At 49.0% G+C, this 27,845-nt stretch overlaps 1 protein-coding gene across 1 annotated transcript in view; it reads left to right on the top strand.

The window, feature by feature from the left end:
* Positions 1-11,454: 11,454 nt before the first annotated feature.
* The window catches only part of LOC128274019 (octopamine receptor beta-3R-like), a 30,280-nt gene continuing 13,889 nt past the window's right edge, over positions 11,455-27,845 (top strand). Inside the window, 5 exon segments of the mRNA XM_053012102.1 lie at positions 11,455-11,833; positions 20,198-20,273; positions 21,434-21,532; positions 22,427-22,702; positions 22,780-23,005. Coding sequence (XP_052868062.1) covers positions 11,455-11,833; positions 20,198-20,273; positions 21,434-21,532; positions 22,427-22,702; positions 22,780-23,005 — 1,056 coding nt within the window.

Raw genomic sequence — 27,845 nt, 5'->3', positions numbered from 1 at the left:
GACCGGGGACAGAACGCGGTTGAAACGCGAGCTTATGCAAATTATGACAGCCCCACCGGTGGCGGCGGTGGCACTAACAAGGAGAAGGTGAACACGAAGCAGAAACGTGGGTCGTGGGCGTGAGTGGGCTGGTTGTGGGGGTTAGTGTTTTTACAATGTTTCGACCAATTTTGCACTTTTCGCCAAACCGCTGCTGGCGGCATTTTTAAATGTTTTTTGTTTCTTTCCACATAAAAGAGGCATGCACCGTTCGGCCATGGTTGCTTCCCACAAACATGCTCCGTTGATTGGCTGACGGTATTTTGATAATGCAAATGTCACATTTCGGGAGCATATTATTGTTGCCTTTGTTTCCCATAACAAAGCCATTCGTGAGGTGCATACGTCCATTGTGGATAGTTTGCTTGTGTTGTTAATGGGAAGCCAATATTCAATTGTGGTTTTTACAAACGGTAGCCAAATGTCAAAAGCCAAAAGTTTGGATGCGCTTTTAATCGAGCCCGGCACAGACGAGATTTGTAAATTGGTATTCATGCTGAGAGAATCTTGTTGATAGTATACGAGGGAGGGTTTATATGTTTCTGACCTCAACATGCAGATGGCTGCATCAGTAAATGAATGCAGGTGAATGTGGCTGTCAATCGTCTGACAGTTTGAAGATGCAGTTTTTGTGTAACAATCATTTGAGTGAGTTGATGTCAGTATTTTTATGAAAAAGAACAAAATCGAGTATCGACGTGTCATCAAATATTTGTTCGATGACGGTTCGAAATGTTTAACAATCATCCTTGCTCACCAGATCTAGCTCCAAGCGACTTCGGATTTGTTATTTGATCTGAAAACACATTGATGTTGCAAAATAATAAATACAATGTAGAAAAAGTATTTTGCATCTTAGTTAGGTCGAAAATCTTAATTAGTAATTAGGTCGAAAGGTCACCTTCATAATTTGATGAAAACATCAACGGAGTGTATCGAGAAGTTTATACGTGTGGTGATTTGCGTTTAAGTTGAGTACCTGGCCGTCTGTCTTTTAATGTGACATTTCCATCGTCCATTGGCGAGCCCAGGCCGTGTAGTGTCACTTATGCTGACACGTAACCAACCACGGATGTTTGAAGCCTTTTGGGCCATTTTCGTTGCTATAGATTAACTTACCGGGAATCGGTTGTGACATTTATTTATTGGTCTTAATGTCACACGGGAATAAATAACTTTTTTGAAAGTTTTCTGCGAGTCACAGCGCAACAGACAGTGTTTGGAATGATTAAACCACGACCCTGTCTATGAAAATTGTAATGTAGATGTTTCGCAGCTCACAGACGACACTTAAACCATTACAATCAATTCGACATTCTGATTCAAGTCATATTTTTTATAAATACCTCTTTACATTTTCGCCATATTCTTAGCATCACGCGCGTCTCGGATTGCATTTTTCCGCGGTTTGAAGTGCCAACCTACTCGACCGCATCTCGCCGTTTGCCGTCAACGGCCAACGGGGAAATGTTAAAACGACAGGACGTCGGGCGTCGGGACGGCAAACGACGGGGAACAACTTGTTTAAACCGAGATCTGGGCCGGGCCGGCACACGTCAAAGGTAGCGCTGTGAGAATGCTCGTTCCATTGAAGCATCGCCTCACAGGGGACGGCAGCGAGAGCATCCTTGAAGACACTCCAGTGTGCAATCAAATTTATGGCAATGGGGCGATGAATCGACCAGAGCCAGGAAAACCACACGGAGGACCGGCAACGAGCTGCATGCGAGACGAGAAGGAAACTCTGACAATAAGAGCGATAAGGACTCCTTCCCATCAGGGTATTTGCTTGGAATGTATACCTCATCAGAAGACGCCCGGGATGCACTGACTGGAGCTCGGGAGTCGGAAAGAAAGTTGCAGCACACTCTCGGGCAGCAAGATGCAATCCCGCCGGGAGTTATGCTGCGGTACTTAATAGACGCTTCGTCCCGGGAGGGGGGCTCAGTTTAAGACCCTCGTTGCCATGCAGCCCACTTACGGGTCAAACGACCGACCGACCGACGAAATATTGCCGTCGTACTGTTATCATCATTACGAGTCCCGGTCCCGGTGGTCTCCACTGGTCCGCTGTCGGTCAGTCGGGAACCCTGAAAAATCGTGGCCGCTTCCGGTGAGATTTATCGGGCTGTTTGTTTTCGGTTCACCGGCTCGGAAAGGGACCGACCGGTAAATGGGATTTGTTTTCTGTGTTGAAGCAAAAATCCGTTCGCCGCCGGACAAGGTCACGGGACACCCGGGTTGCCTACACGCGGGTGGACTACCTGGAGATGCTGAAGCATATAAATTAAACGAAAAACTCATTTCCAAATGAGTGCGCCTTTTAGCCGCGCAAAGGGAGAAGAGAAATCACAACGACGGACATTCTAATGATGATAATTGGGAATGATGCTTCTAAATTTCCAAACCAGACCAAGGAGCTCATCAACTAATGTTTTAAGTCGCAACGGCAAAATATTTTGCAAAATGGTTATTTATAGATTTGTGGTTCCAAAAAGTCCCTTGCCCATCAGTATCATTATCATTATGCGGTTCGGACTCATATCTTCTATTGGCAGAGAATAGAAAGCTGTACAAAAAATCAGCATCAAAAATCATACATTTTTCTTTAGGTTATGTGGTCGACAGACCCTTGCCAACACTTTCCAGTGGTTCGAAGGTTTGTTGGGGAACAGAACTCCAATTTTGCGTTAGAGAGATCCTCGGATCACTTCAAACCATATAAGTTGACTTAACTCGATTTGGTGTAGAGATAGAACTCTGAATCTTGGGCCATCACTATATGACGTAAGCCACCAAAAGGGTGGCCACCCACCGCATCATGATCGATACGTTCCCATGTATATTCCCATGCGGTTCAGCATCAGGATGGAAAACCATGGCACAAAGGCAAACTAATTAATCGATGACGGCGAGCGAGCGAACTCCTGCTGAATACATAAATGATGATGTGGGATAGTTTGGCTTTAGTTGCGATACGTTCATAGACGATCACGGCGATCGTGAGTTGGAAGGACCCTGATTTGGGCTGCCTTTTTCATTAGAAACAGAGTCTCTATTATTAAAAATTCTAGCTCCAATCTCACTGTGAATGGAACAATGCTCATATCGTGTGGAGGATGCAGAGTGCACATAAATATGTTTCTCGCTCGAACGGTCGGTTCCATTGTGCTGATTATTGATATGCGGGAACTTGCTCTCGCCGGAAGCGCCGAGCGGTTGAAATATTATTGTTTTTACAGCTTCCCCAGTTCCTGTTCCAGTTCACGAAGTGCACCGGGCCCATTGGTGTGTCGTTTCGAAGAATTTCCATACGTTGAGCGGCACTGCTATGATATCAAGCTACGCTGTGTGCGGAGCTACCGGAGCGCACTGGGAAGCCTCGCTTGCTCGGTGTAGTGAATCGAGCCCGAAATGAGTTCACTTCCGTTACGAAGGATGAGCTACGTTTTCCGGACCCTGCAAATCCGAACCATATGATAGAGGATACGATAGGGCTTTAAAGTATGACGTCGCCTGCGCTGGAGTTGAAACTTGTGCGTCAGCGCAGTGAAAGTGGTAAAAAGTTTGGTCGCCTTCAGTGCTGCAACTCATGTGTGAGGCAGTTTAAGAATTTCGCCCAAAGTTGCCTCAAACAAACTCAAACAGCTTCCACCTCAGGGATGAGTTAAAGGATCGACACAAGAGAAATAGCAGGAACACTGCATTAAATTGCTAATATGATAATCATAATTCTGCCGGCCTATCTTGGATGATAAATTTGCAAACACTTTGGCCCTTTGAATCGTTTTTCGTTCAATAAATCGCAGGATTCGAGCAAAACCACTAAGCGAAACCACGATACGGGAAATCGGGTGGAATATGTTTCTTCAAATATTCATAAAGCAACGCGGGGGCTTCTCTTGTCGGCTCACTTTGTCGGCCACTGAGAATGCCGTCGGCACGATTGAGTCCTACTCGGGAAGATATATTTCGTATTGTAATTCCCCAAGCCGGGTAGCACTCGGCCATTGAAATCCGCCATTGAGTGCAGGGCTTAAGCAAACACCGGCAGCTATTTTTGGTCGAGCGATGGGCGTTTTCCACAAGTGTCCTTTCCTTTCGACTGTCCCGCCCGCCGAGGCCCGCCGTTTGTGGAAAGCGTAGCATTATCAGCCCATCAGCTTGTCGAACAATTTGTGGGCTCTCTGTTTATGTTTGTAAGTTGTTTGCATTGCTCGGCGTTGTCGTGCTGCCCAATCGAGCCGATTCGATAATCGTCAACAATTGATAAGCCCGCCGGAGGCGAACAAACAACAACTGATTGGGCGTCCCGGGCACAGCATCCTTTCGTTGGGGGGCGCATTTTCCGGTACGAGTGGCAGTTTTCGCTCGCATTCTTATGGACGCCCGGAGTCCGGAGCATCGAAAGGTGCCACTGGAAATTCGTCAATCATAGCCCCAGACGGTGCTTCTGGCACTGATTTATGGCCATATCTTTGAGTTGCGGGTTGGGTGCACATCTCCCCCCGCGTCGTGGACCACCTACGAGCATACAGGACTCGCATGCTCGAAGCGTCCCGAGCGTCCCGAGCAGAAAGAAAATGTGAACGATAAACGTTGGCTGTGTCTTGTGAACGTCTACTTCTACGGCAACGGATCGAATCCACATCCATCCTGCCGTAGCCGCAGATGCGAACGAGCTTTCGGCAGCTTAAACCCTGCCCAACGTCGGTCCCGAATTCGTCTATGAACAAGTGGGCCGCACGGGTGACTGATTTATTCATTATTTTCTGGAGTTTTCATTTCTTTTGCGGAGCGACCAAACCGTACTCTCGACGTTACATGGGTCGCTGTTCGCTTCGTTAATGTTCTGCCTTCCCACTTGTTAGTCCGGGTCGAAGAACGGCAGTTCAGGACCCCGCCTGCACCTTCTGATGCGTCCCTGCGTCCTTGCGTCCTTGCGCATCGGAAGGCTGCAGGTTTTTATTGTCGCCAGATGAGCACGGTCGTGTAATATCATAAATCCAACGTATGTGGACCACATACGGCCGGGTGGCGGGCAGGCAAACGTTCCAGTAAACAGGCACCGACCAGCCAAGGCCAGCCCGCCTGCCAAGGTACGGATGGATTTGACCACCGCCCCACCTGTTGCACCGGATGGCACAGGAGAAGCACCATCCACGACCATCAGTTTTTACGTCTACATTATGGACAACGCTGCCGAGATCGTTTGCAATGTGGGAAAAGTGTTGCTGTTGACGATCACATTTTTCCACGCGCCTCGCTTCCCGCACTGCTGGGCATCCGGGACACCCGGGGCAACCATTTTTCCGCAACCGTGATGTCAATGCTTAATTTGTAATAAATGAAATTTTCTCATCCTTATATCTGCCAGTGGCGTTTGTCGCACCAGGAAACAACGTATCCTTGGCAGACCTCCTTCTTCCCTCTTATGCAGCTACTCCAACCGGATGTCAGCCCTCCTAAACGGTACTCCGTGGCACCGGTGACTGGGGGAAAGAGGTTTAGAAAATAAAACAACCACCATCTTGAAAACCTTTTCTTCCGGGATCACCGTCAAAGGGAACGGGAAATCTCTTTTCTTCACTTCAGCTCCAGGCCACGGCCACGGGATACTTTTCTTCGCCCGAGGCCCTTTGAAGGTGAAACACCTTTAGGTCCGCAATTCTGCGAATCGTTAGCCGATCGAGCCAAGTCTCTGCCATTACTGCATTGTCCTGGTAAAGACATAAATGTGGGCGAAATGTTAAGGTACTTTTAAATGTTATATTACTCTGATACATTAAAATATTGTACGAATTCAGAACAATGTTTGCGAAAGTTAATGGTTCTGTTGCTGCAATTGACATTAGGATCAGAAACAATTCCGTTTGGTCTATCGCGTTGTGGACGTCCATTCACCGATCTTTCCCATGGTTCCCAAATGTTTAGGGATATGGATTCATGCCCCATATTCAACTGATCAGCGAGTTGTTGCTGCGTTTGGGTGTCATCTACTTCCAAAAGGGCTTATAGTTCACTTTACTCGAACTTTTTCGGAAGTCTTTTATGCCAAAATCTCCCTCTTTAAATGTTGTGAATCACTCAAAACTCTGCGATTGTCCAAGAACACGATCATTGTAAGCTTAGACAAGCATTTGATGCGATCAAACGGTGGTGTGCTGTCCACAATTCGTACTTTCCAGGCACTAAAGTAAGCACCCCCCCGAGAAGCATAAACTGGTTTTTTAATTTGAAATCCATTGCTAGATGTTAAAACAAGGTAGGCCGTAACTACAGGGTGTTCCGTTAAGGCTTAGAGATTGAAATGTGAAATAACTCCCCCATTTTTTAGTCGATTTTGATAAATGAACAAGATTTTTTAGGGTATAGGACGCCGTTTATTGATAACTTACTCAGAATACAATATCGTTCAAATGACCGCCTCCATTAGACACACAAAAAGCTGCCCTTTTTTTGGGAATTTTTCTTTGTTTTGACAACTGAAAAATTGTGGAGTTATTAAACATTTCAATAGTATGGGTCGTGATGGAACGCTCTGTAGATATTAACCCCCATTTCTTCTCTATTCATGTGAGACAACCCCCAGCTTTATCGATAGTTGGCAATTAACACCTGCCGCTCAATGTGTTCCACCTTTTGACTCCATGCGGGCCTTTGACCATTTTCTGGTTCGCCGCTCGGTACTCCCGGTTTTTGCATCTTTTGCTGCGGGGACTCCTTTGTGCCGGGAGTTTTGTCCGTGTCCCCTGAAATGACACCGTTTTGCTCTCCGTGCTCCGTGATGGCGTTGTTTTACACCTTGCCACCGGTTTCGGTTTTCACTCAACTTTACCCCCGTTTTTACAGCCCTCTGGCTGCCATTGATTTTCATTTGCTCCATTTTTGGTTTGGTGCACCCGAAACCCAGACAGCTTCGGAGCGAAGTTTTTCCGGGTTGTTGAGAAAAATCGGTGCGCAACAAGCTCTTGAGCTCACCGGGAAGGCTCACAGGGCTGCTACGGGTAACCAGGGCAGCGGCTAAGGATTAAGGAGGATACCGAAATTGATTGCTCAAAAATGGCGTATTCGGCCGGGCCACGGTCTGGTGATGGCGAGGTTTTACAAGACATTTTTCTTTGCGCCGGTCGGTATCCTGGGACCTCACGCGGGCCTAATGTCGATGAAATTGAATTGCTTTTTAATTGGAGCTATCCAATTTGTACATCGATCCGCGTGAACGGCGCGGTGCTTCCGTGGCCAAGGGTCCGCCAGGCGGCCCGCTGAAGGCCTACGACAACGTCGGAGGCTCGGGCCCGGGAGCCCACCCAATGCCGGGCGGTGTGTGGTGAGCCGGAAACACGCCAATGATTTACTCGCGAAACGACATTAGATCCAGATGGCTGCCCGACCGGCTGGCGTTCTCGCGAGGGCGCTAACGAACTTGGCACCGGGCCCAGCAGAGGGGGCTTCCCGTTTAAAGGAGTGGTCGGGTGGCGCTTGTCATTGCGCGTTCGCGGTGTCCCCGCGTCACGGTCACCGTCCGTCAAAGTTCGCCGGGATTGCTTGCCAAGTTCTTGGCACGATGACTTCCGCCTTTGCTGCGGTGGTGGGCCCGGGGCCCGGGGTCCGGGGTCCGGCTCCGGCAGGATGTGGCTGCATACTGCAGTTGGCCCAGGCCTAGGCCTAAGGGCAGACGTTTGCTCGCTGTGCTCGCCATAAATATTCCTTCCTTCGCGTTTCACCGAGCCCTCTCGGCTCATTTGGCACCGTCCGTCATCTGTCTCCGTTCGTGCGCTTCTCGGTCTCTCTCTCTCTCTCCCGAGCCGCGTGTTCGGTTCTCGATTTATGCTCGAACGGGGCTGCCTGGGCGCAAGTGGGCGTTCAAGTTTTCTCTTCGCTCTGCCGGACCCCGCGCACTCGTCGGCCAGCCAGCCAGCCAGCCAGCCCGTATGTTGACCTAGTTCCTAGTTGACCTAGAACAAATATAGCTCACGCCCCGGTCCCAGGGCTGCTCCCAGGGAGACCCGAAGAGCGGCTTACGTTGAAGCGAAATCACAAAAAACCCAACCGACGAAGGCAAACAAAACGGCGTACCCTGCCCGGCCGCTGGTCCGGGGTGAGCATCCGAAGTGCATCGGTGCACACGATTTAAATGTGCCCGCCCCACATCCGGTGTGTGTGTGTGTGGTGCCATGAGCAGGGCAGATGGCTGGCTGGTTGCATACTTTTCAGGTGCCGAGGGCTTCAGTTTTATGTTCATGCTTCAACGTTGCACAACGTTACCCGGGCGGGCGGGAACACCTCGGGTCGGGTGTAACAAGTTCATCCACAGCGCCGGTCGCCACAAAGAGTATGTGTGTGTGTGAGTGAGTGTGTGTGTGCCGGGGCCGGGACAGTGGGTTGACTTTTCCTCGAAGGCCCCGGGCCCGGTCTCTGCATCTTCGCGTGCAGCCGACGCCGGGCGTCGAGCCGGTCGTAAAGCGTGCTGGTTACTTTCATAATGATGTTAAATATTGATTGAGCTATTTTAGCCGTTGCTCAACGGCAAGACTGTCACCTTCCGGCTCGGCGCTCGGCTTCACCGGGATGTGCCGTGCGACGTTAGGCGGGCGGAAAACATGTCCCAGGCGCGTGACCGATTCCGGAGCCAACATAATGCCGGCAAATGAGCGATACGGAAGATCGATCGGAAAACGGTGCCGAAACTAACAGGCAAATCGGTCGTCAATTGAATCGCCTTTAAAATGTACCGCCCAACCGGTCGGTGAAGGAGTCGAAATGTATGAACGCCAGTGAATGGCGCCTAATGAATGGCGCCTCAGTGTAATGGCGGTGCCAATAGGGAGAACCATTCTGCAACTTGCGACGCCACTGAGTTGATTTGGTTTGTGATTGAACACTGCTTCATTTTCTAACACCTTCAGCTTCTCATTGAAATCCTTTCAAAATGTCAAGTTGTTCAATAAGTTTTGAGCTTCAATAGCAGAGGGCGCTGCTGTTAACCTACTTTTTGCTATGTTGGTACACTCTTTATTTGAAAGTATATAAAGTTGTTCAATCTGTTCATTCTTTGTTTACAAGTAATGTAGTATCGACGTGACACAGTATTTTTTACAACGGAAAAAATCAAGTATCGTGCAGTGATTGCATTTTTATTGTTAGAAGGAAAAGCAAAGGAAATTTATGAACACATGTTAAAAGTATATAAGGTCTCTTTGATTTCAATTAATACATTAAAAGGGATGTTTCTCAATTTTTACGTGGTCGTACAATCCTTCAAGACGATTCTCCTCAAGGACGTCCAAAAACAGTAGCAGCACCTGAAATCGTAGGAAAAATACAGGATATCGCATAGAAAAATCGTCGAGTGACTGGAAGCGATTTACTAGAAACCCTAAGCATCTTATTGGGTAAACAATATTTTGACTGAAGTATTGGGTTTCAGAAAGCTGTTTGCAAAATTGGGTGCCGCATTCGCTAAAAATGGAACAAAAACGAATTCGAACGCAACTTTCTCGGCAACATTTAGAGCGTTTTCGAAAGGATGAAGTGGATTTTGTGCGTCGACTTATATTTATTGATAAGGCTTCGGTCTATCACCAATGGTCCTGAATCAAAACAAGAGTCTAAAGAGTGGTGTGAAGCTGGTTCTTTGGCTCCGAAACGAGTTCGTGTCCAGAAATCGGTCAAGAAGCATCAGTTTTTTTGGATGCGGATGAGATTTTGCTAGCGGATCATTTTCCATCTGGTAAAACAATAAATGTCGATGATTGTTATATTCTTTTAGACCAACTGAAGCAAAAAAATCGTATAAAAAATCACAAAAGCATTTTAACAATGGCAAAAATTCACGAATTAAACATCGAAATGTTCGAACACGGGGGGTGTTCACCAGATTTGGCCCATAGCGACTATCATCTGTTTCATGTCCGAAAAAATCATTCGTAGGATACGTTTTTCATCAAATGATGAGGTCATAACAGCTGCGGAAACGTATTTTGCAGCCCTTCCCGATTCTCGCTTCAGTGATGGAATTTTTAATTGGGAATTTCGTTGGAACAAGTGTATGTAATGTTCAGGGAGACCATAGTGAATAATAAAGTGCATTTCCTATCTTTTGATAATAATAAGATTTTGCATAATATTTACTTCGAAAGTATGGAGCGCGAAACATCGTTGACAATGTGAGCCATCGGTCATTGCATCACCGGCATCAGCCTGCGGCACGCTTTCGCCGACGTCTGTATTTACACCTGGGATTCAGGCTGCTGTCGGTCTGTCGGTCGGTGGCCACACAAAAGCTCTGACCATGTCGGTTAACCGTAAGCCATTGTGTTGTGTATCGCGTTCGCCCGCTGCGATGGCGAGTGTTACGTGAAAGATCATGAAAAAGGTCCTTTTGAACCGCGACAGGCGTACGGGAAAATGTGGAAATCCATTAATTCCTGAAGCTAGACCGAGCCGGCTCGTCGGTGACGATGACCTCACCGTTCGCCTGCCGTTTTGACACATGTCGGGCGAAGCGATTACGCACGCGTTTTATGTCATCCCATCGCGGCGGCGGATGGCAATTTGTGGTTCTGCCGATCGACAAATTAATCGTCTACAAATGGTGATGGATATTGGTGGGAGAAGTGAGGAGTAGGAGGTGGGCGACCAGCCACCCCCAATGGGCCCGCTGACGGAGGGATCATCGTAAAATGCGGCTGTGTGCGAATGCGTGGTGCGTGAGCGCGCGCGCGCCTACAGTTATGCAACCCGCGGTGCTTCGGTTGGGGTAATTTTTGGTTGTTTTTTTGTCCACTATATTTGACTGTATGTGTGTGCGTGTGTGCTTTGCAGGATTTTATGAACCTTGCCATCCGGCGGCCATCAAACGGGTGCGACATCGGCGGAACACGGACCCGGCTCGTCACCATTAATCCCGGCTCGTCACCATTAAGTCGGCTAACGTTAATTAAATTCGGACAATAAACGCCACCCTGAGACGTCGATCGGCGACCTTTCGGGCAACGGCGTCACGTGCGTCGAAGTGAATCGGAAGTGTTAGTGAAAATTATCCATCACTGTGCAGTGGACACAGCACAGCGGGCCGTACGTGTGTCCGGCGTGACGCGCCGCGCCGATGGTTGGATGGAGTGGCCCGGCATAGGGCAAGCCGGAACCGGAAGTCGACAGTCGTGTGCTGTTGCAACAGAATGTCCATCGGCACGGGCAGCGATCGCGCGCGGTAATGACTCCGGATGGGCGAAAGCCAGCGCGTGTCCCGGTGCGAAGTCCGATGCTCGCGACCATTACGACAGCAGCCACTTCCGGGCACCGCCCATCGACGTTGTCTGAGGCCAGCTGGTCCACGCAGATCCGTTATCATCCACCGGCACTATCGCCGCCACTGGTTCGCCTCCCGGGGGTACTAGTTCCCGAGTGAAAATGTTCGCCAACCGGGCGGATCCACCGGGCCTCAATGGTACGCTGGCAACGGTGGCCAGCGCACTGGTCACGACCGTGCCGGTGCCATTGCCGTCGACGCTGACCTCGGCCATGGCGACGACTTCCGGCGGATGGCCTTCGGTGGATGCCTTCGGCGTCTGGAACGGCACGACCGAGCTGGCGGCCACGGCCAACGGGACCGAACCCACCGCGTCATCAATCGTAGAACCTTCCGATCGGCTCGTCAAGCTGACGGTGCAGTGCTTGAAGAGTCTAATCTTCGGATCGATCATCATCGGGGCTGTGCTAGGCAATGCACTCGTTATCATATCGGTGCACAAAAATAGGAAATTAAGGTAAGTCACTCCCCGGGTTCCGGGCTTCCGGAAACCTTGGCTAGTTCCGATACTCTCGCAGCATTCCAAGAAAATGTCTCGTCCAAACTTCTGTAAGAGGCGAATAGTAAATTTATTAAAATAACATTAAGCCAACATAACTCTCGATGATCAACGTCCAATTATTCTTTGAATGGCCTGGGAACTCCCATTTTTTGGGCACATTTTAAATTCGCGATCCATAGTGCCGTAACTTTTGAGCGAAAACAATCTTCAAGAAGTGCATTTAAATGTCTAACGCTCTTGGGTGACGTTTTTCTTTCTCCCTTCTCCCATCCGTCCCGTCTGGTTGGCAAACTCCGCACCCGGGTGGGAGTGGGAAACAGGAAAAATGGTTCCGCAAAACTTTCGTCATCATCATTTCTCTCGCCGTAATTGATATCGAAAGTTTCGGTTTCACGATAAACGCCACCAGGACCCGGTTCGGCTCGGGTCCGACGGTCAGGGCCGCCCAAAGTCGCCCCGGGGGGTGCGGTCCAGACCCTCGACTCGGCCGGGGTTCGAAGAAGCGAAAAGATTAAACAACGAGCAATGACAGATTATGATAATTCCCCAGCCCGGGGGGGGGGGCGCTATCGAGTCGAGTCTTAAGCGGTGTGTGTGTGTGTGTGTGTGTGTGTAACTTTCGTGTGTAACAGTGGCTTACCACACTCGGCGACCGGCCTTGGCTTGGCAAGAGTTTGCCGCAACATAAAATGTTTCCCAGTTCTGCTACGCGCAGACAGTTTAGGGATTTCTTTTTTCCTGTTGGCGGCGTTTCCGTTTGGCAACATTGTCCGTGTTCGTCCCGACAGCGGTAGAATATTTGCATTCATTGAGATTCCATTACATCGTGGGGCGGAACTTTCGTAGAAGGGTCAGCCACGGCGCTTGACTATTCATGTGCGGCCCGCGCGCGGTTTAACGAGGTGCTTAGAACTGGAGTGGACCAGCAGAGCCTTTGTTGTGCGTGAAAAATCGATATAATAATATTGGAAAAGTTTCTTCAAAGCCGAAAGCTCTGGGTGGATCACTTTCGGTGGGCTCCGGCGTTTTTGTCTGCCAAGTTATGGTCCCTTTATTGATGCACTGCTTTGGTTGTCGCACTTCGGGAGGCAAGCAGTCGATACTTTTTCAGGTCCCCAGTTGTCAGTTGATCACAAAGTTTGAGTATACGTCAAGGTGAGCAGCTCCAAGATGGACACTCCCGAAGTGAACGACGCGATGGGTGTGTTTGTGTGGAGAGTACTTTTCCAAGTCTGCCCTGCTGTCGTTGCTGTGGATAATAAAGGTGGCTTCTGGTGAGTTTCATCAACGCAAACAAACAATCAACCACCTCCTGGCCTTGATTGACAGCGAACCTGGTTTGCGTAACGGGCAGCAGGGAACTTAATTGATATTTGACCGGAGGCAAAATCAAATCGGAGCCGTTCCGGTCGATTAGAGAGCACTGAACCTTGCCCCGTTGGTGCGGTTCATAGAGCTTACAGCCTCGCCGAGGACTCTCGACTCTCTCTCGAGAGCACGGTACTGTTGGACGGTAAACAAATATAACCCACATTTGACAGCCAACTGACGTACGGACACGCGGCGGTGCGTGTGGCGTGTGTGGCGAATGTGGATCGATCGATTGGACTGCATAATATAGAAGCGGTACATTTCTTAGCGCACCTCCGTGGTCCGTGATTCTTCCCCGACACGTGACATATTGACGGATGCGAATTTATGCTCCGCTATTAGCGCGCCGGATCATCCTCTCCCGGGCCGCCAACAGGCCACTGGCTAGTGGTTGAGTGGTTTCCTGGCCACTTTCGTTGCCAAATCAACCGCCAGCCAGCTTTGATTGATGGGAAAAGTTATTTTGCTTCTTCCCGAGGCTCTCAATTCGTGGAAGTAAAAATTACAATTCTCTTGGCGAACTGTTTCCGCTCGAAGCACCTCGAAATGGTGGCTCCGGTGGTGAAGTTATGCAAGTGGTGAGTCTAAATAAATTAACACTCTCGCGTACACTGCGGACAGTGCGGAACTGGCTGGGCTGGGGCAAAATTAAAGATTCAGAATTCACGATTCTTGCGGTCGGAGAGAAAATCGATACCGAAATCAGTGAGCTCGATACCGTGGTGCGGCAGGTTGGCGGCGATGTACCCGGGGCCAGGATGTTTAACTCCCATCGGGCATCTATAATGCATCTTTGGTGTGTGGCAATTAGCAAATGGCTTTCGGTATCGGGGCCACGTATATTAATCGGCACAAGAAACCCAGCAGCTGACGACTTAGTTTTGAACTACCTCTGAAATGAACAGTTCCCGCCAACCCAGACCGTTGTGTAACAAGATAGTTGTTTTCAACACAAACCACCGCACAAAGACCGTCCGCGACCAGGACGAGGACCAGGGCAAGGAAGTGTCAATCTTGTGATGCGGTAATGAATATAAAAGCGATCGCATCACGAGCAGACGTCGAACTCTGTACGCCCGTCGAGGCGCTTCGAGGTGCTCCACCGTCGTTCGTCTTCGCAGCGAAAGAAAGTTTCGCCTCACTCACTAGCGCCGGAATCCATAAAACACTAATTACTTCCGGTCTAGCGATGCTGTCACTAGCCGGCCGGAGCTGGGTGGATGGATCATTTTCCTTCACAAAAGCTCCCAGTCCTAGGGCCAGCGCCCGGATCGACCCCTGGGGAGTCGGCCCGGGCCGTTGGAACGATGGCTTGACCTTGGCGGATGCCGTGGTGAGATCGTGCTTCGCAGCAACAGGGAAACCTTTTTCAATTTGCACATAGCATCAGCGTCGAACGTCGAAGGATATTTTTATTAGTCCTAGGATGTTGTTCGTGTTCGTTCAGTTAGCAACCAGTGATGCATTCGGTCTGGCTGTTGCGTATCATCAGTCAGATCAGTTCTAAAACACCGACCTCTGTCGCAAAAGAGTTGTGGTTAGGACCTGCGACTTATTGAGACCGCACCGCAAACCACAAATTGGAAAGACTGATCGTGACTGCGCACTGAGCATCGTTTGTGGTTTGTGGAATGCTGGACTTAGCATTCAAATTGAAGCGCACGCTTGAACATTACGTTTACACTGTCAATGTGAAATGTGAGGTGCTTTCTTCATGCTAATCAACCTACGTAATTGTTGGTGTAAGCTTTTATTTGCCTTTCGATTTCAAGAGTCAATTTCTAGACCAAGATGCTTTGTGGTTTTGGTTCGCGGCGTACCGGCGGAACTTTCTCTACCGGCACTGTGCGTGCCAACAATCCGTGAACAGCTCTCGGTGTTCCCAGAAGATGAAGTGGTGAGCTAATAGCGAGATTCGGAGAGATTACCGGCATCTTGCTGATGCCCCGCCGAGCCGTCGGGTTGTGCCGTATGAACGATTTTTCCCGGAACGGAAGCGGATGCTTTGCGGTGCGCTGATTGCGGAGAATCTACGGTGAAAACGCTCGGCTCTGGGATGGAACGGGTCAGCGCACACTTTTGAGGTTCTATGCAGCGACGATCCCGGTGTCCGAAGTGTGCCCGAGAGAAGCGTGCGCGGGTTCGTTTTTGCGGTTTATGCTGCGGCAAAACTGTCAGCCCCGGCCGAGCGCCGGATCCGCGCTGTCAAAATGACGTGAAAGTGTTCGGCTCCCGAAACGGTCCTGCCGCGGCAACTGTTGCCAATTCGCACGGCCAACGCAAGGTCACACAGGAAGTTCCGCCGATCGATCGGTCGTTCGATTCCGCGTGCGTGCGGCGAAAAAGTTCGCCTGGACATGGCCAAAGTTTGATTAAGTGCGGCCAGTGTGTTTGGCGAAGTTTGGCTACTTTTGTTTTCCGTTTCCACTCCCTTGTCCAAGCGGGGCCGCTTCGAGTGAGTATCGGTCCGTGTGAATCCGGCGAGCCACGAGGGTCGAAGAAATCGATCACGCCGAACGCGTCAGATAACTCAATTTCGGGTGCCGTGAAATCGAACTGTGCTTTCGACTGTTGATTGGATTCTTAAGCACTTTCGGTCCGGTCTGGTCCGGTTCGGTGCGCACCACGGTCGTGAGTGCGTTGCCTTTTTTTCGCGTGTCTCCCGAAATTGTTGAAGTAGCGAGAGAAATTGATTTCATTATCCCATTCCGAGGCTCGGAAGTGAATCTGGTCCACAGGTAGCGGAGTCACGGAGTGGTGAATCCACTGTTTAAGCATTCTCCGGAAATGGAACGGACTTTCAACGGTGGCGTCCGCACGAATACGACCCTAATTGATTGTAACAAAGTTTGGCAGTGCGAACGGTGGCGACACAGCCCCAGGCATCGGCCTTGGCAGATCACGAGTCTGATCGAAATGAGTGCCGAATTAAGAGGGCAGCGTGTTGTCATTGGCGTTAAATAGATTAAATACTGATTCATAATGTATGTGCCATCGGTGTGAAATATCAGGAACAGGAACCTGAGTTCGGTTCTTTTTTTGGATTCTATAAGATCCTTACTTTCATAGCTTGGAGCAAGTATCAGAAACTCCATAAAAATGTTTAAATATATTCTTCCAGATAGAGTGGAAAATGGTGCAAGCGTTTTAGTGAAGAAACATATACCTTTAGTGCAACTTTAAGTACTCCCTGAATTTATGCGACCATTCGTTCGGGTAGCTTTAGTCTTCGGCCCCATTTATCTATCATATTTCGTTCCACTGAATCGTAAAAGAGGTCGTAATTCGCCTTCATCCACTCCTGCATCCCTCAGGGTACGGGTACGCCAATCCACCGGCCCCGTAACCAACAACCAACCAACGTGTATCCGGTGGGACCAGATAGACAAACAGTTGATGAAATTCAATCGATCTCCACCACCTCTAATGGGAGCGCCGCCTTGGCGCGGGGTGACTGGTGTGACATGATCTCTTGGCAGCGAACTTCTCCTTCGCCGAAGGAGTGTGCCGGCAGTGACTTCGAGAAAATCATCGTTGCGGTGGAACGAGAACATTCCCCGATCCGGGCGACCGTCGGCGAAGGCTCATTTGAATGCGTGGCTTTTCTCGGAACCACACGGTGACTCTCCCCATTCATTGGTCTGCCTAGCAGCTGGATGCCCAGACAGGATGACTCCAGAGCAGCACATGGCATCCACCGTACGGTGCAAGATGCTTGCACGTCAGCCTGAAGATGGTTCAATGATTAATTTAGGCCTCGAGTGAAATCATGTCATTCGTAGGCAGCTCAGCGTAGCTTCTGAATACCTTGCGGGATTCATTTACGATACACCGCCGCGTGCATTCACAGTCGAACGGGTTCGGCAAAATATCCAATTTCCCGGCAAGCCCTCTTACGCCCATCACACCTTCGCTTCGCCGGGTTCGCAACCAGGTGGAAGCTCGGTCTGTCTGTTGGATGTGCTCGGCTCGTGAATTTACTTAGCCAAGAGGCGACAGCAGAATCTATCCATTTCCCACAAGAGCAAATAAATCCCTCTCCGGGTGCACCAGGAATCAGTAAATGTTGACGCTCCAACTGAAAGGAACAGGCGTTGGAGCCACGGGATACGACCCTTCCGTTATCGTACCGTTCGATAGGCTCTAGCCAAAATAACAGCTGACTAACGACTACGGTTTGGCATTGGCCGGCGATGGAGAAGCATCAGCTGTCGCACCCGACCTACGCAGCTTCAACTGACACTAGACGAGTGCTATGCGTAGGCTGAACGAGCTGGAATGAGCAGTTAAATTGAAAAAAAAAAACAAAAAATTCCCTCTTGAAATGCAATCTTTTCGAGTGCTGTGTCTACAGGGGAGGCAATGAAGGTCTTCTGTTTAATTACAACATGAAAGAGTGCAATTAAATTGCCACCCTGTGATGGTGTTTGGTGCTAAATGGTATGCTCTGTATGCTTTGCCATCACAACTTTGAACTTCACGGCATTGATGCACGAGCGTGGGTTGCGTAAATGTCACGCGTTCCGTTGGCGTAAGTGGTGGCGCTTATGTAAACCTGCTTCGGGAGATCGATGCATGGAAAAAAAATATTTCAAGGAGCTAATCCAAACACTGGTTTGCTGTACAATATACTGAAACGAGGGGTGCTTCCAATCCAATCGCTAGACACGTTGAAAACATGTAAGCAATTTCAGTTCGGATGGATTTCAATCTGAAGGATAGGAACCAATCTGAAGGAAGTATGTAGATGCAACCCAAACACTGCAAAAATTGATAGTAGCATTGAATGTGTCCCAGTTAAAATGGGCCAGAAAATTTGTTAAAGTGATATTAAATTATTTCAACTAAAGTCATGGAGTCGACGCCGATTGGGACACGCACTTTGCCGTATATAAAGTTGTCGAGGAATGGGTCGACGAATGGTTTTCGAAGAAATAAAATAAGGTTTTATTGGAAAGCGATCCACAATCTGTCTGAGAGGTGAGCAAAATGGGTACCATCAAAATGGGGTTCGGATAAGCATATCTTTTCTTGAAAATTATGAGTTTTCCACACCTGGTAGGTGCCGTACTAAAACTTAATATTCAAAACAGTGTAACACAATATTTTTTATGGCTAACAAGCAAGCAAATGGCATGTCTTTTCATCGGTGTTGCCTTATACTCTCTTGATAAATAACCATTTCGAACACTGATATGTTTTTCAATAATTTCCACAGAAAGTTCCGGGTAAAATTTGGGCATTAAACTTTCCCAAAAAATCAACATTAAAAGTAAATAGATGGCTTGTGTGTTCTGCCAATCCGTTGAGGAGGTGTTTGCCTTAATTTAAGCCGTAATAGAGCATAGAGCATAGAGTATGGCTTTGGTAAAACTTTTTTTTAGTTATTGTATGGTGAGGAACTATGTTAACAAATTGTAGCCCACGTTCGGTGGATGTATTAGTATTGGACATTTCACATTCAAAACCTTTCCACCACTATTAAACAAGAGGCCTTCGGCAGAGTAACGACCGAGAAAAAGTTTCAGTGGCAAAAGTTCAGGCGCTGGGCACGCCTGCGGAGACGATCCTTAAAGCCTGCCATAAGTCCCGAGTGGGCCAGGAAAACCCTAACTAACCGTCGTTACTGGCCCTGACACAAACAGGAAATGAGTTCGGTGTTTTGCCGGCGTTCCCTATTTTCGGGATCGTTCTCTGGTGGTTTTCGGTCCGGCACAGTCCGGCAAGTTGGCTTCTTCCCGAGCGAGACAATCACGCACCGTTTAGCCAGTCCATTTACCGGCGAGTGTTTTCATAAATCGTGCATACTAATCACTTACGGTGTATCGCGCCGATGGCAGGCCGTGTAATTGCAATGGTCACCTCTTCACCGCCCGGTGGCCACACCGCAAATTGAATCCATTTGCGGTGCATAATGCCGTGATAAATGTCTCGGTGTTGGTAGGTGGCTCGGAGGGGTTCGCTTTTTCTTGCTGAAATTATGCACATTCCCCGGCGCGTGATTTATGCGTTGAGCGAGTTACTAATGTTGCAGTTAATCGTCGTCGGAATCGCCACCCCATCATCGGTGCACATGGTGCGGTGTGTCGGGATGGGAAGGCAATTTATGCCTCGGGGTGACAAAAACCCCGCAGCCGCTGGTAATGAAGCGAGCGGCACCACGAATGAATGAGTTCGCTTTTCCGGTTCCGCTAGCCTGCGCTGCGGCTGTGTTTGCTGTTGTCCTTCCGCATTTCGATTGTTGGCCGCGCGCCATCGCGCCGTGTAATTCCGTGTTCTGCGACTGCTTCCGGCCACGGCTAATGCACACTACAAAAACCAATTTGTCGTCCCGATCAGGCGCTTCGGTGTTGGTGGGTAAATTTCCTTTCCCAGTTCCTGCCGACACGAAGGGACCACGGATCGACGCCAGTGTTTACTTTCGGAAGCTCAGTGAACGTCATTTTTCTTCATCAATTTGCTTTCGCCTTCTTGAGCATGCTGCAGCTGTCTTGGCACGTCCTGTAAGTGGGAACTCCTTTGCCGGTGGCGTCCAGATTGAACCTCCGATTCTTTCAGCACGCCGTCGGGTAAGCTTTTGGCTTGTAGGAGAAGTCGGGGCCTCCTTTAGCCCGCCCTTGGGTTGTAGTATGAATATTTTACACCCCAACATGACCTGATACTGATTTGTACGTTGCGTTCGGGTGGGTGAAGTTGCGTGATGATGGGCCGTTTAGACCCGGGTTACTCCCTTAGCTAGCTCATTGTAAACGTCACTCAATGACACTCCGCTCTAGGGTCGAAAAAAGTCCTGACCGACTCGCCCATGAAGCAAGGGACACTTCATAACACAGCGGCCACTGCGACGCTGCATTGGTTGCTGATGGTTTTATTATTTAACGATTCGGGACGAAACGAATCGGTTAGCGCTCCCCCAGGAGCCGATAACTAAGCTTTGTGCCGGCACGCCTTAAGCCCCCGCAGTGGCCAAGTATCATTAGCGATGGCGGATATGCTGGTTGCACTCTGTGCGATGACGTTCAACGCATCGGTAGAAATTTCCGGAAGGTAAGTGAAGCGTAAAAACTCTCCCGGGTACGCGTGAAATTTTTTAATTGAAACCAGATCGATACGCACGATCGTGGCGCTCAGCGAATCCCATTAAAGGATGCGTTCGTCCGAGAACCGAAAATACGAACGCTTGGTTAATTCGACTTTTCCGTAACACTTCGTTCCCGTGGCAGGTGAATTTTCGAGCCATCGCTAAAAGCTTTGTTGTGAGACAACAATCAAATTATCGAATGCTTTCGTTTTCGATCAGCGTTCAAATGTTTGGCCCTGCGAAGTTACTGACGTGCACTCGCCTGGCGCAGCTCGTTAGTGGTAGAGCGGCTCCTGTGCGTTTGCACGACTCGCTTCGCGTTTCCAAATTTTCGGAAGCTGCTCCATGTCGCGCGACCATGGATTCCGCTCCGTCCGGACTTAGTAGTTTCGGTGAACGGTTCGAACCGAACGCGAACGCGCACGGTTCGGACGAACGAAATTGTCAAAGGCAGGCTTTCCGCTGTCCGCCGTCGGTCGTCGGTCGTGGTGCGCCCAGCGACATTGCCCAGCTGTTGGAAAATTCAATTTCCGCCCAAGCGTGAGGCGCCTGCTGTGCGGTCGCCGCGAAATGGAAGAACTTCAACGGAAGGACGGGAGTGAAGCAAGGAAGAAAAAAAATCCAAACGTTGTTAGCGAATAAATCCGATACGGGATAAAAAATACGCACACGCAGCCGGCGGACGTATAATTGGTGATGGGATAACCCAGAAACTAGCGCTGGACGGCAAACTGAATGAAGTTGCAAATTTGAATTCGATGCCCATAGAATAGCATCGAGCACCGTTATGAACCATGCCTGTTATGGTTCGATATGTTATTGATATGGCAACATCGCGATACACTTTTGACCAATTGATTCCAACACACACTGTTAAGCTTTTTTAACGGTTATCAATTTGAACTTCGAATTGAATTCGATTGTGGAATATTTATCAACTGGTGTGAATGGAAATTAACTATCGTAAGTGAAACAGTAGATGATAGCATTTTTCCATTAAATAACTAAAATTCCTTACATAACATATCCCGAATCGACAGTAGCCCAACATTAAATGGGCACTCTTGCAAATCCACACTGCGCTTAGAAAACACTAAAAAACAGTTCCTCCGTATGTCTGTTGCAGATGGCTATTCGGTCCGTTCATGTGCAACGTGTGGAATAGCTTGGATGTTTACTTCTCTACCGCAAGCATCCTTCACCTTTGCTGCATATCAGTAGACCGGTAAGTACCGTCCTAGTTGCAACTCATCTATCATCATTCGCCATAGTTCGTTTCTTTTTCCCCTATCGGAACCGACTGCGGCGGTACGAAGTTTAATTATCTTGGTGAAGTTTTTTCATAACCTGACGACTCCACGACGACGAGTTCCAACTATTAATTCCACACCAGTCAATTGCAATTTCGTTCTCCGTCTCATTACGGTGCTTCCGTTGCTCTTCACTGTCAAGGACACGGTTTTTTGTCGTCGTGTAGCGTTTTTGTGCAGAGACATGCCGTGATGAACTGACATCAGCTACAAAATCGGCTTGAAATGAGCTCACGAACGATGGAAAAGTTAATCGTCAACGAAGAAGGATTGGCGGCAACAAGCGTATTATTTTCGTGCAATTTTTCACCCAAAGTGCAACACTTCTATTCTGCTCTGCAAATGATTGTGCACTTTACGAGCGTTAACGTTAACTGCTGTCATCAAATGCAGCTTTATAGCACACATGGGCTTATTGAATAAAATAAGTGACTTTTACGTCGGTCATGAAACTCATCATAACCATAATTTTGTATGGAGGGGTCCTTGTTACAGTTTACGTTTACGTACGTCTCATTCGTTTACGTTGAGGACATTAATCACATAAGTTAACGAGCCTTTTTATTGACATTATCGAGCCATTCAGCATACCGCGGCTAATAACTTTTGTATGTTTCTAATTTTCTTTACTTTTCTCTAAATTTCAAACACGCTTTCATAACTCCCTATTGGTGACACACAGCATATAAAACCGAGCTTTTTTGTGCTATTAACTCTGAACCTATCCATATAATAAATTCCAAGGACGTCAAGCTCCGGTTCTGTCGTAGCGCTGATAGTTTTGTGACCCTTTTCTCTTCCCGGCACAGATATTTCGCCATCGTCCGTCCACTGGAGTACCCGCTGTACATGACGCAACGGACGGTGTTCATGATGCTGGCCAACGTCTGGATGCTGCCGGCGCTTATCTCATTCACCCCCATCTTCCTGGGCTGGTACACGACGGCGGAGCATCTGGCGACGCTGAAAGTCAACCCGGACCTGTGTATATTTGTTGTAAATAAGTCCTATGCAATCATCTCCAGCTCGATCAGCTTCTGGATCCCGGGGATCGTGATGGTGACGATGTACTACCGCATCTACAAGTACGTGAGCGGTGGTTCCGTGGCGCGCTGCGATGCAAACCCTGATGCTCTTATTCTTCCCATTCTGGCACCCCCAGGGAAGCGGTTCGCCAGCGGAAAGCTCTTAGCCGGACCAGCTCCAACATTCTGCTGAACAGTGTTCAAATAAACAACGCGGCCAACACGCTGCACGTCAACCACCACCATCACCATCATCAGCATCTGCACCATCGGCACCACAACCTGCGCGCCAGCGACTGCGATCTCGGTATCGACATCAAAGACATTCCGCACGACACGCACAGCGAGCTGAGCGATCTGGACGTGAGTATCACTAGGGTGTGTGTGTGTGTGTGTGTGTGTGTGATGAGGGCTGTCTTTTCGGTGCCCACACCATAACTAATTAATGGACCATCTCAACCTAGCTTGACCCATCCCCGTTCTGTTGGCGAGGTCAGTCGGGGCGCGGGAGCAGCCGATAAGGAGCAAATTATGCCGAACGATCCAAACCGTGCTGCAGCGTGGGGTGCGAAATTAATGAGCCTTTAAATGAGCTAAATTAACGTTGAAACGACTGGTTGATGAGCAGGTGTGCCGGGTGTTTCTATGAGATATTGCTTATGAAGGAAATGGGGGAATAACAAGCGAATGCTTTCGCTCGAAGAATTACTGCCCCACGAAAGAATACCATAATTACGCCAATTAATCCTACTAAAAACGTTGCGGCAGAGGAACATTAGGGATTCGCTTCGCAGTAGAAGGCGTCGAGCGATTGGCCATTAGCCGTGGAAGCCGGAAAAAGGCTCATCTCCCATACGCGGAGCACTCTTGAGAAACTCCATGAGAACGCTCCTTTAATGGTCGACACAACGGGGTGAAAGCTGGAATTGGTCCCATACTTCAACGGATTGATTTAAGTGGTGGTCAAACCCGGTCACCGTAATCCGTCATGGATTGACGTTCATTGCAACCAATTAAAGCAATCGATTTACTATTTCGCTGCAGGCTAGACCTTGGCAGCTCGCCATTTCTCAATCCGATCTGGCGCTTATTTTATTTTCGATATCCTTTAATCGGCCAAACGATCGTCAGATAGGTGTGTAATCTAAAGATGCCACAAAAAAGTGGAATCTGACGGGAAGACATCGAAAGTGGTCGCTCCAATCGCTTTAACTGATGGACGGTTTCGAAGAACGTTTTACCGCTTTAACGGTTTAGGTTTCGAAGAATCCGTGTGCCCCCTCCATGTGGATAGCAAGGTTAACAGTGGAAACCACTTTAACCGCTCCACCTAACGCTGGCAGCCTGGCGTGAAATTTCTGGAAATCACTAATCCCCACGAGGGATTACTTTTGCTCTTTGGTCGGATGACAAATTGTGTCCTTGAACGTACACGCTTCAGTTCTATCTATTAAGCCTATTAGGCACCCCGGAACGTTTGACACGCAGGCCGCAATCACGCGGGAAGATGTAATCCGAAAATGGGACCTGTCGCACAGATTGGCACAAGTCACCAAGCGTCTCCATCATCGACGGCCCACCAGGCGTCTCCATCAGTTCGGCACCGGAATTGACCCGAAGCACCACCGGATCGATAGCGTTCGGACTGGGGGAGGCCCCCGTCGGGCTAACGTGTGTCCTCGCCCGTAGGAGTACGTCAAGCAAGGATATTAGCCTCCAGTGAAAGTCACCCCCCGGGAGTAAACCACTCCCCACTCGCGGGATCGCATGTTCGGGCAACGTTTTCACTTTTATTCCATTTCCCGGACCCCCCTCCGGATGAAATCCACCTGGCTGACCAGATTGTTTCTGGGCGGCGCGCTGTTTCCTGTTTCGGTGGCGGTGGGCTCTACATCCGGCATTAGTTTTCCGGCAACGGTGAAGCGATTGTCGAGCCGCTCCCGATCCAGAGTCCGAACGGAAGCCCGAATCCGGTAAGAAAGGTGGCGGTGGACCAGAACATCGAAACCAATCTTATGCTGCCCATTTTGGGTGCCTCGGTTTTTTGCTCCTTCCGCGTGTTAAAACGCAAAACATCGAAACCTCGGCGCACGCGATAATATGGTGACCCTGGTGAGCCAAACCACCCCCCCGACGAATGGCGTGTTATTTTTAGCGGCGCAGAAAACTGGGCAACAACCGACGAACGGTGGAGGTTAAAGCCCCGGGAGTGGGTGGGCGGTAAATCCGACTGGTGGTGGGTGGACTGGCGGGCGTCGTTGATTTATGAGGCCACGTTTTGCCTTCTTTTTATTGCACCACGAGTGTCGCCACTGGTGATGCCACATTTGCAGTATATTACCACTTGATTTGGTTTGGGCCGACTCCGTAAATAGCGGTGCCGGGAGCCCGACGGGCTTGGCAATATTTATGGGGCCTGCGCCGGGAATTAAGCCTCCGCGTAGTCGCGGGCGCGTAGTTTTATTGGTGGAATGAACGACGGAACGGAGCACAAAGCGAAGCCAAAGCGATTTTCGATTGCGAAGCACAAACACAAACAAGGGAAACCACAGAAACAAACATGGCATCGCTGATCCCGCCACAGCCGAGAAGCCACGGTTTGAAGGCCGCAGACCTTGCTGGTGGTGTGCGCTTCATTTGCGTTCCCGACCCGTGCGGTGTGTACACAGGCGCGGGAAGGCAGCAAACAGATGTTTTGATATTGCGTTCCGTTTTGGTAAAATTAGCTTAACGGTGCGCTCCGTTTGATGGGTAGACTCAATCAGTGAAGTGTTCCTTGGGAAGCGCCTCGGATTTCTAGCATCGAGTGGCTGGCGCTGCGATTAAACAATATGTCACCGGTGCTGCAACCAGATTCTTTCGGGTGCGAAGAACTCGGACTTGGGTTCGAAGTGCCACGAGTTTCCTTCCACGAGGGTGGCTTGATATGTTTCCGACCTCAACATGCAGATGGCAGCAGTTTTTATGTAACAATCGTTTGGGTGAGTTGATACCAGTGTTTTGGTGAATATGGACAAAAGCAACTATCGACGTGTCATTAAATATTTGTTTTTGATCATCATTTATTAGTGTGAAATTTTGTGCAGCTAAATTTAAACGTGGTCGCAAGAGCTCGGGAGATAGCAACTACCGCCGAAAACATCACCAAAGTTCATCAACTGCTGCTAGAGGACCGCCGAATTGGGAGTGGGAAGTGGAGATGACAGAAGTTATGAACATGCAAAAGATTTGTTTGACACATTTATAGTGAGAATCCCTACCGCGCAAAACTCCATGACTTACGGTTTGAACTGCTTGACCATGAACCTTGCTCACCAGATCTAGCTCCAAGCTCCAGCTCCAGCTTCGTTTCGTTCCTTGATCTGAAAAGTGTGCTCGAAGGATAGAGTTTTTCGTCAAATGAAGAAGCAATCAACTTCGTTCGTGACATTAAAGAGAAAAAGTACCTATTTTCCGAGTACTATTTGGACGGGTGCCAGAGATGGAAGCCTCTCTGGGAAAAGTGTCTGAACCTACAGGCTTATGTTTGTTCTAGTTTCAATTTGTTTTGCTTTGAAAATTTTTGTGGAAAAATTCCCGTTTTTGGCCCATTGCTCATGCCCTTAATTGGCGTATTGTATTCGTTGTTGATGATCAGTAAGTTTCATTTGTTGTGTTAGCTGGTTAGCACCTGGATACAGGTGCAATTCCTGATGCAAAATTTGCCATAACGACCCGTAAGAAAAGTTTATTTGTTAAGCAAGGCGTGTAATCGACAAATTTAGGTCTTCGGGCACACTTGCATTTGGAGCAGTGATATTTTCACCTGTACGTATGTTAAGATGATGCCTCTGAATATCTCAAACTGTACCCATTTCTTCGAATTTTCGCCCAATCTTACTATTGCACTGTAAAGTAGGACGATTATGACGATCACACTTATAGTTTCAACACTATGAAATAAATAACCCTGCATTTGGACGAGACACAGAGATGGGAGCCTCGCTGGGAAAATTGGCCACCTTATTGTTGAGTCATAAAATTCAGATAAAGAATCTCACTTCTTTGTTGGGTTCAGAAACTGCTCAAGTCACCCTCAAGACTCAAGTCATTTCCACTGCCTGCTCCTGCTCCCCAGGAACGGCCAAGGAAGAAAATAAATGAGAAACCATAAACAAGAATCACGTACGACACAATTGCCGTCCGCGCCATCGGATTCGGGAGGCCCGATGCGCCTCTCTCTCTCTCTCTCTCTCAGAGGGTCTGATAAAATTTAAATTACTATGCTCGCTATGCTTCGCCCCACCCAACGGGCGCCTATTGTTGTTTGCCGGCCGGCACGTTCACTGGGGAGGGCCGTGGGATTTGCAGAGATAAATCTGTGCCAAGAGCTCCCGGCCGAAGCCCGGCTCCGGGAGGAGGTTGGAGATGTGAAATCGAAACGACGTGCGAGGCGTAATTTATGGGGCGACTAGCGACACCGGAACACGTGGACGACTCGATAAGCAGCCCTCGATCTGTCCTGGCTCGGGCTCGGGCTCGTGCCTTTTTAATTAGTTCCGGGATCGAACAACGGGTGGCGCTAGTTTGATAGCGAATCGGGCATCAAAATTCGTTCACCGACGCCGACGCGTGGCAGCAGATTTTAATTCAATCATCGAGCTGTCCATTACACTAACTACGCGCTGAGACGCTAAGCTGCCGCTTATGGTGGGCGACCGTAAAAATGGTTCCAGCTGCCAAGCAGCAAAAGATAGCCGCGCCTTCGGTCGCCTCGAGGACGACGCCAGAGCGCGACTATTCGCGCGGTGAACAATAATCGTTATGAAAGATTAACAATCTGCTTCCGTCTGACGATAAGACACCACGCTGCGGATCGGATCCCATCCCCCCCGGGGTAACGGGGTAATCTTCGTAATGGCCACCGCCACGGGCGACCGTCTGGGGCCGGGTCCGTTGAAAGTTTTATGACGCTTCATGGGAATTCGATAAGCTTTCGATTCGCAGTAGAGCTCGCGGAGAATTGCGCAGTTAAGCGAGTTTCGATTGAACTCGATTCAGCGAAGGACGTCCTTTTTACCGTGCTGTGCGCTCCGACGTGATCGGGTCCCTTCTGATTGGGACCTTGATTTGTGTTTTCATTGAACAGAAACGAAGAATTGGGAATTGGTCGCAAATTCAATCAGTCGGCCCAATTGGTCTCGCAGTTCCATTTTCGTTAAAG

The sequence above is a fragment of the Anopheles cruzii genome, chromosome 3 (assembly GCF_943734635.1).
Source record: "Anopheles cruzii chromosome 3, idAnoCruzAS_RS32_06, whole genome shotgun sequence".
Taxonomy (NCBI): Eukaryota; Metazoa; Arthropoda; class Insecta; order Diptera; family Culicidae; genus Anopheles; species Anopheles cruzii.
The sequence above is the reverse complement of the archived record's forward strand: the minus strand, read 5'-3'. Positions and strand labels throughout refer to the sequence as shown.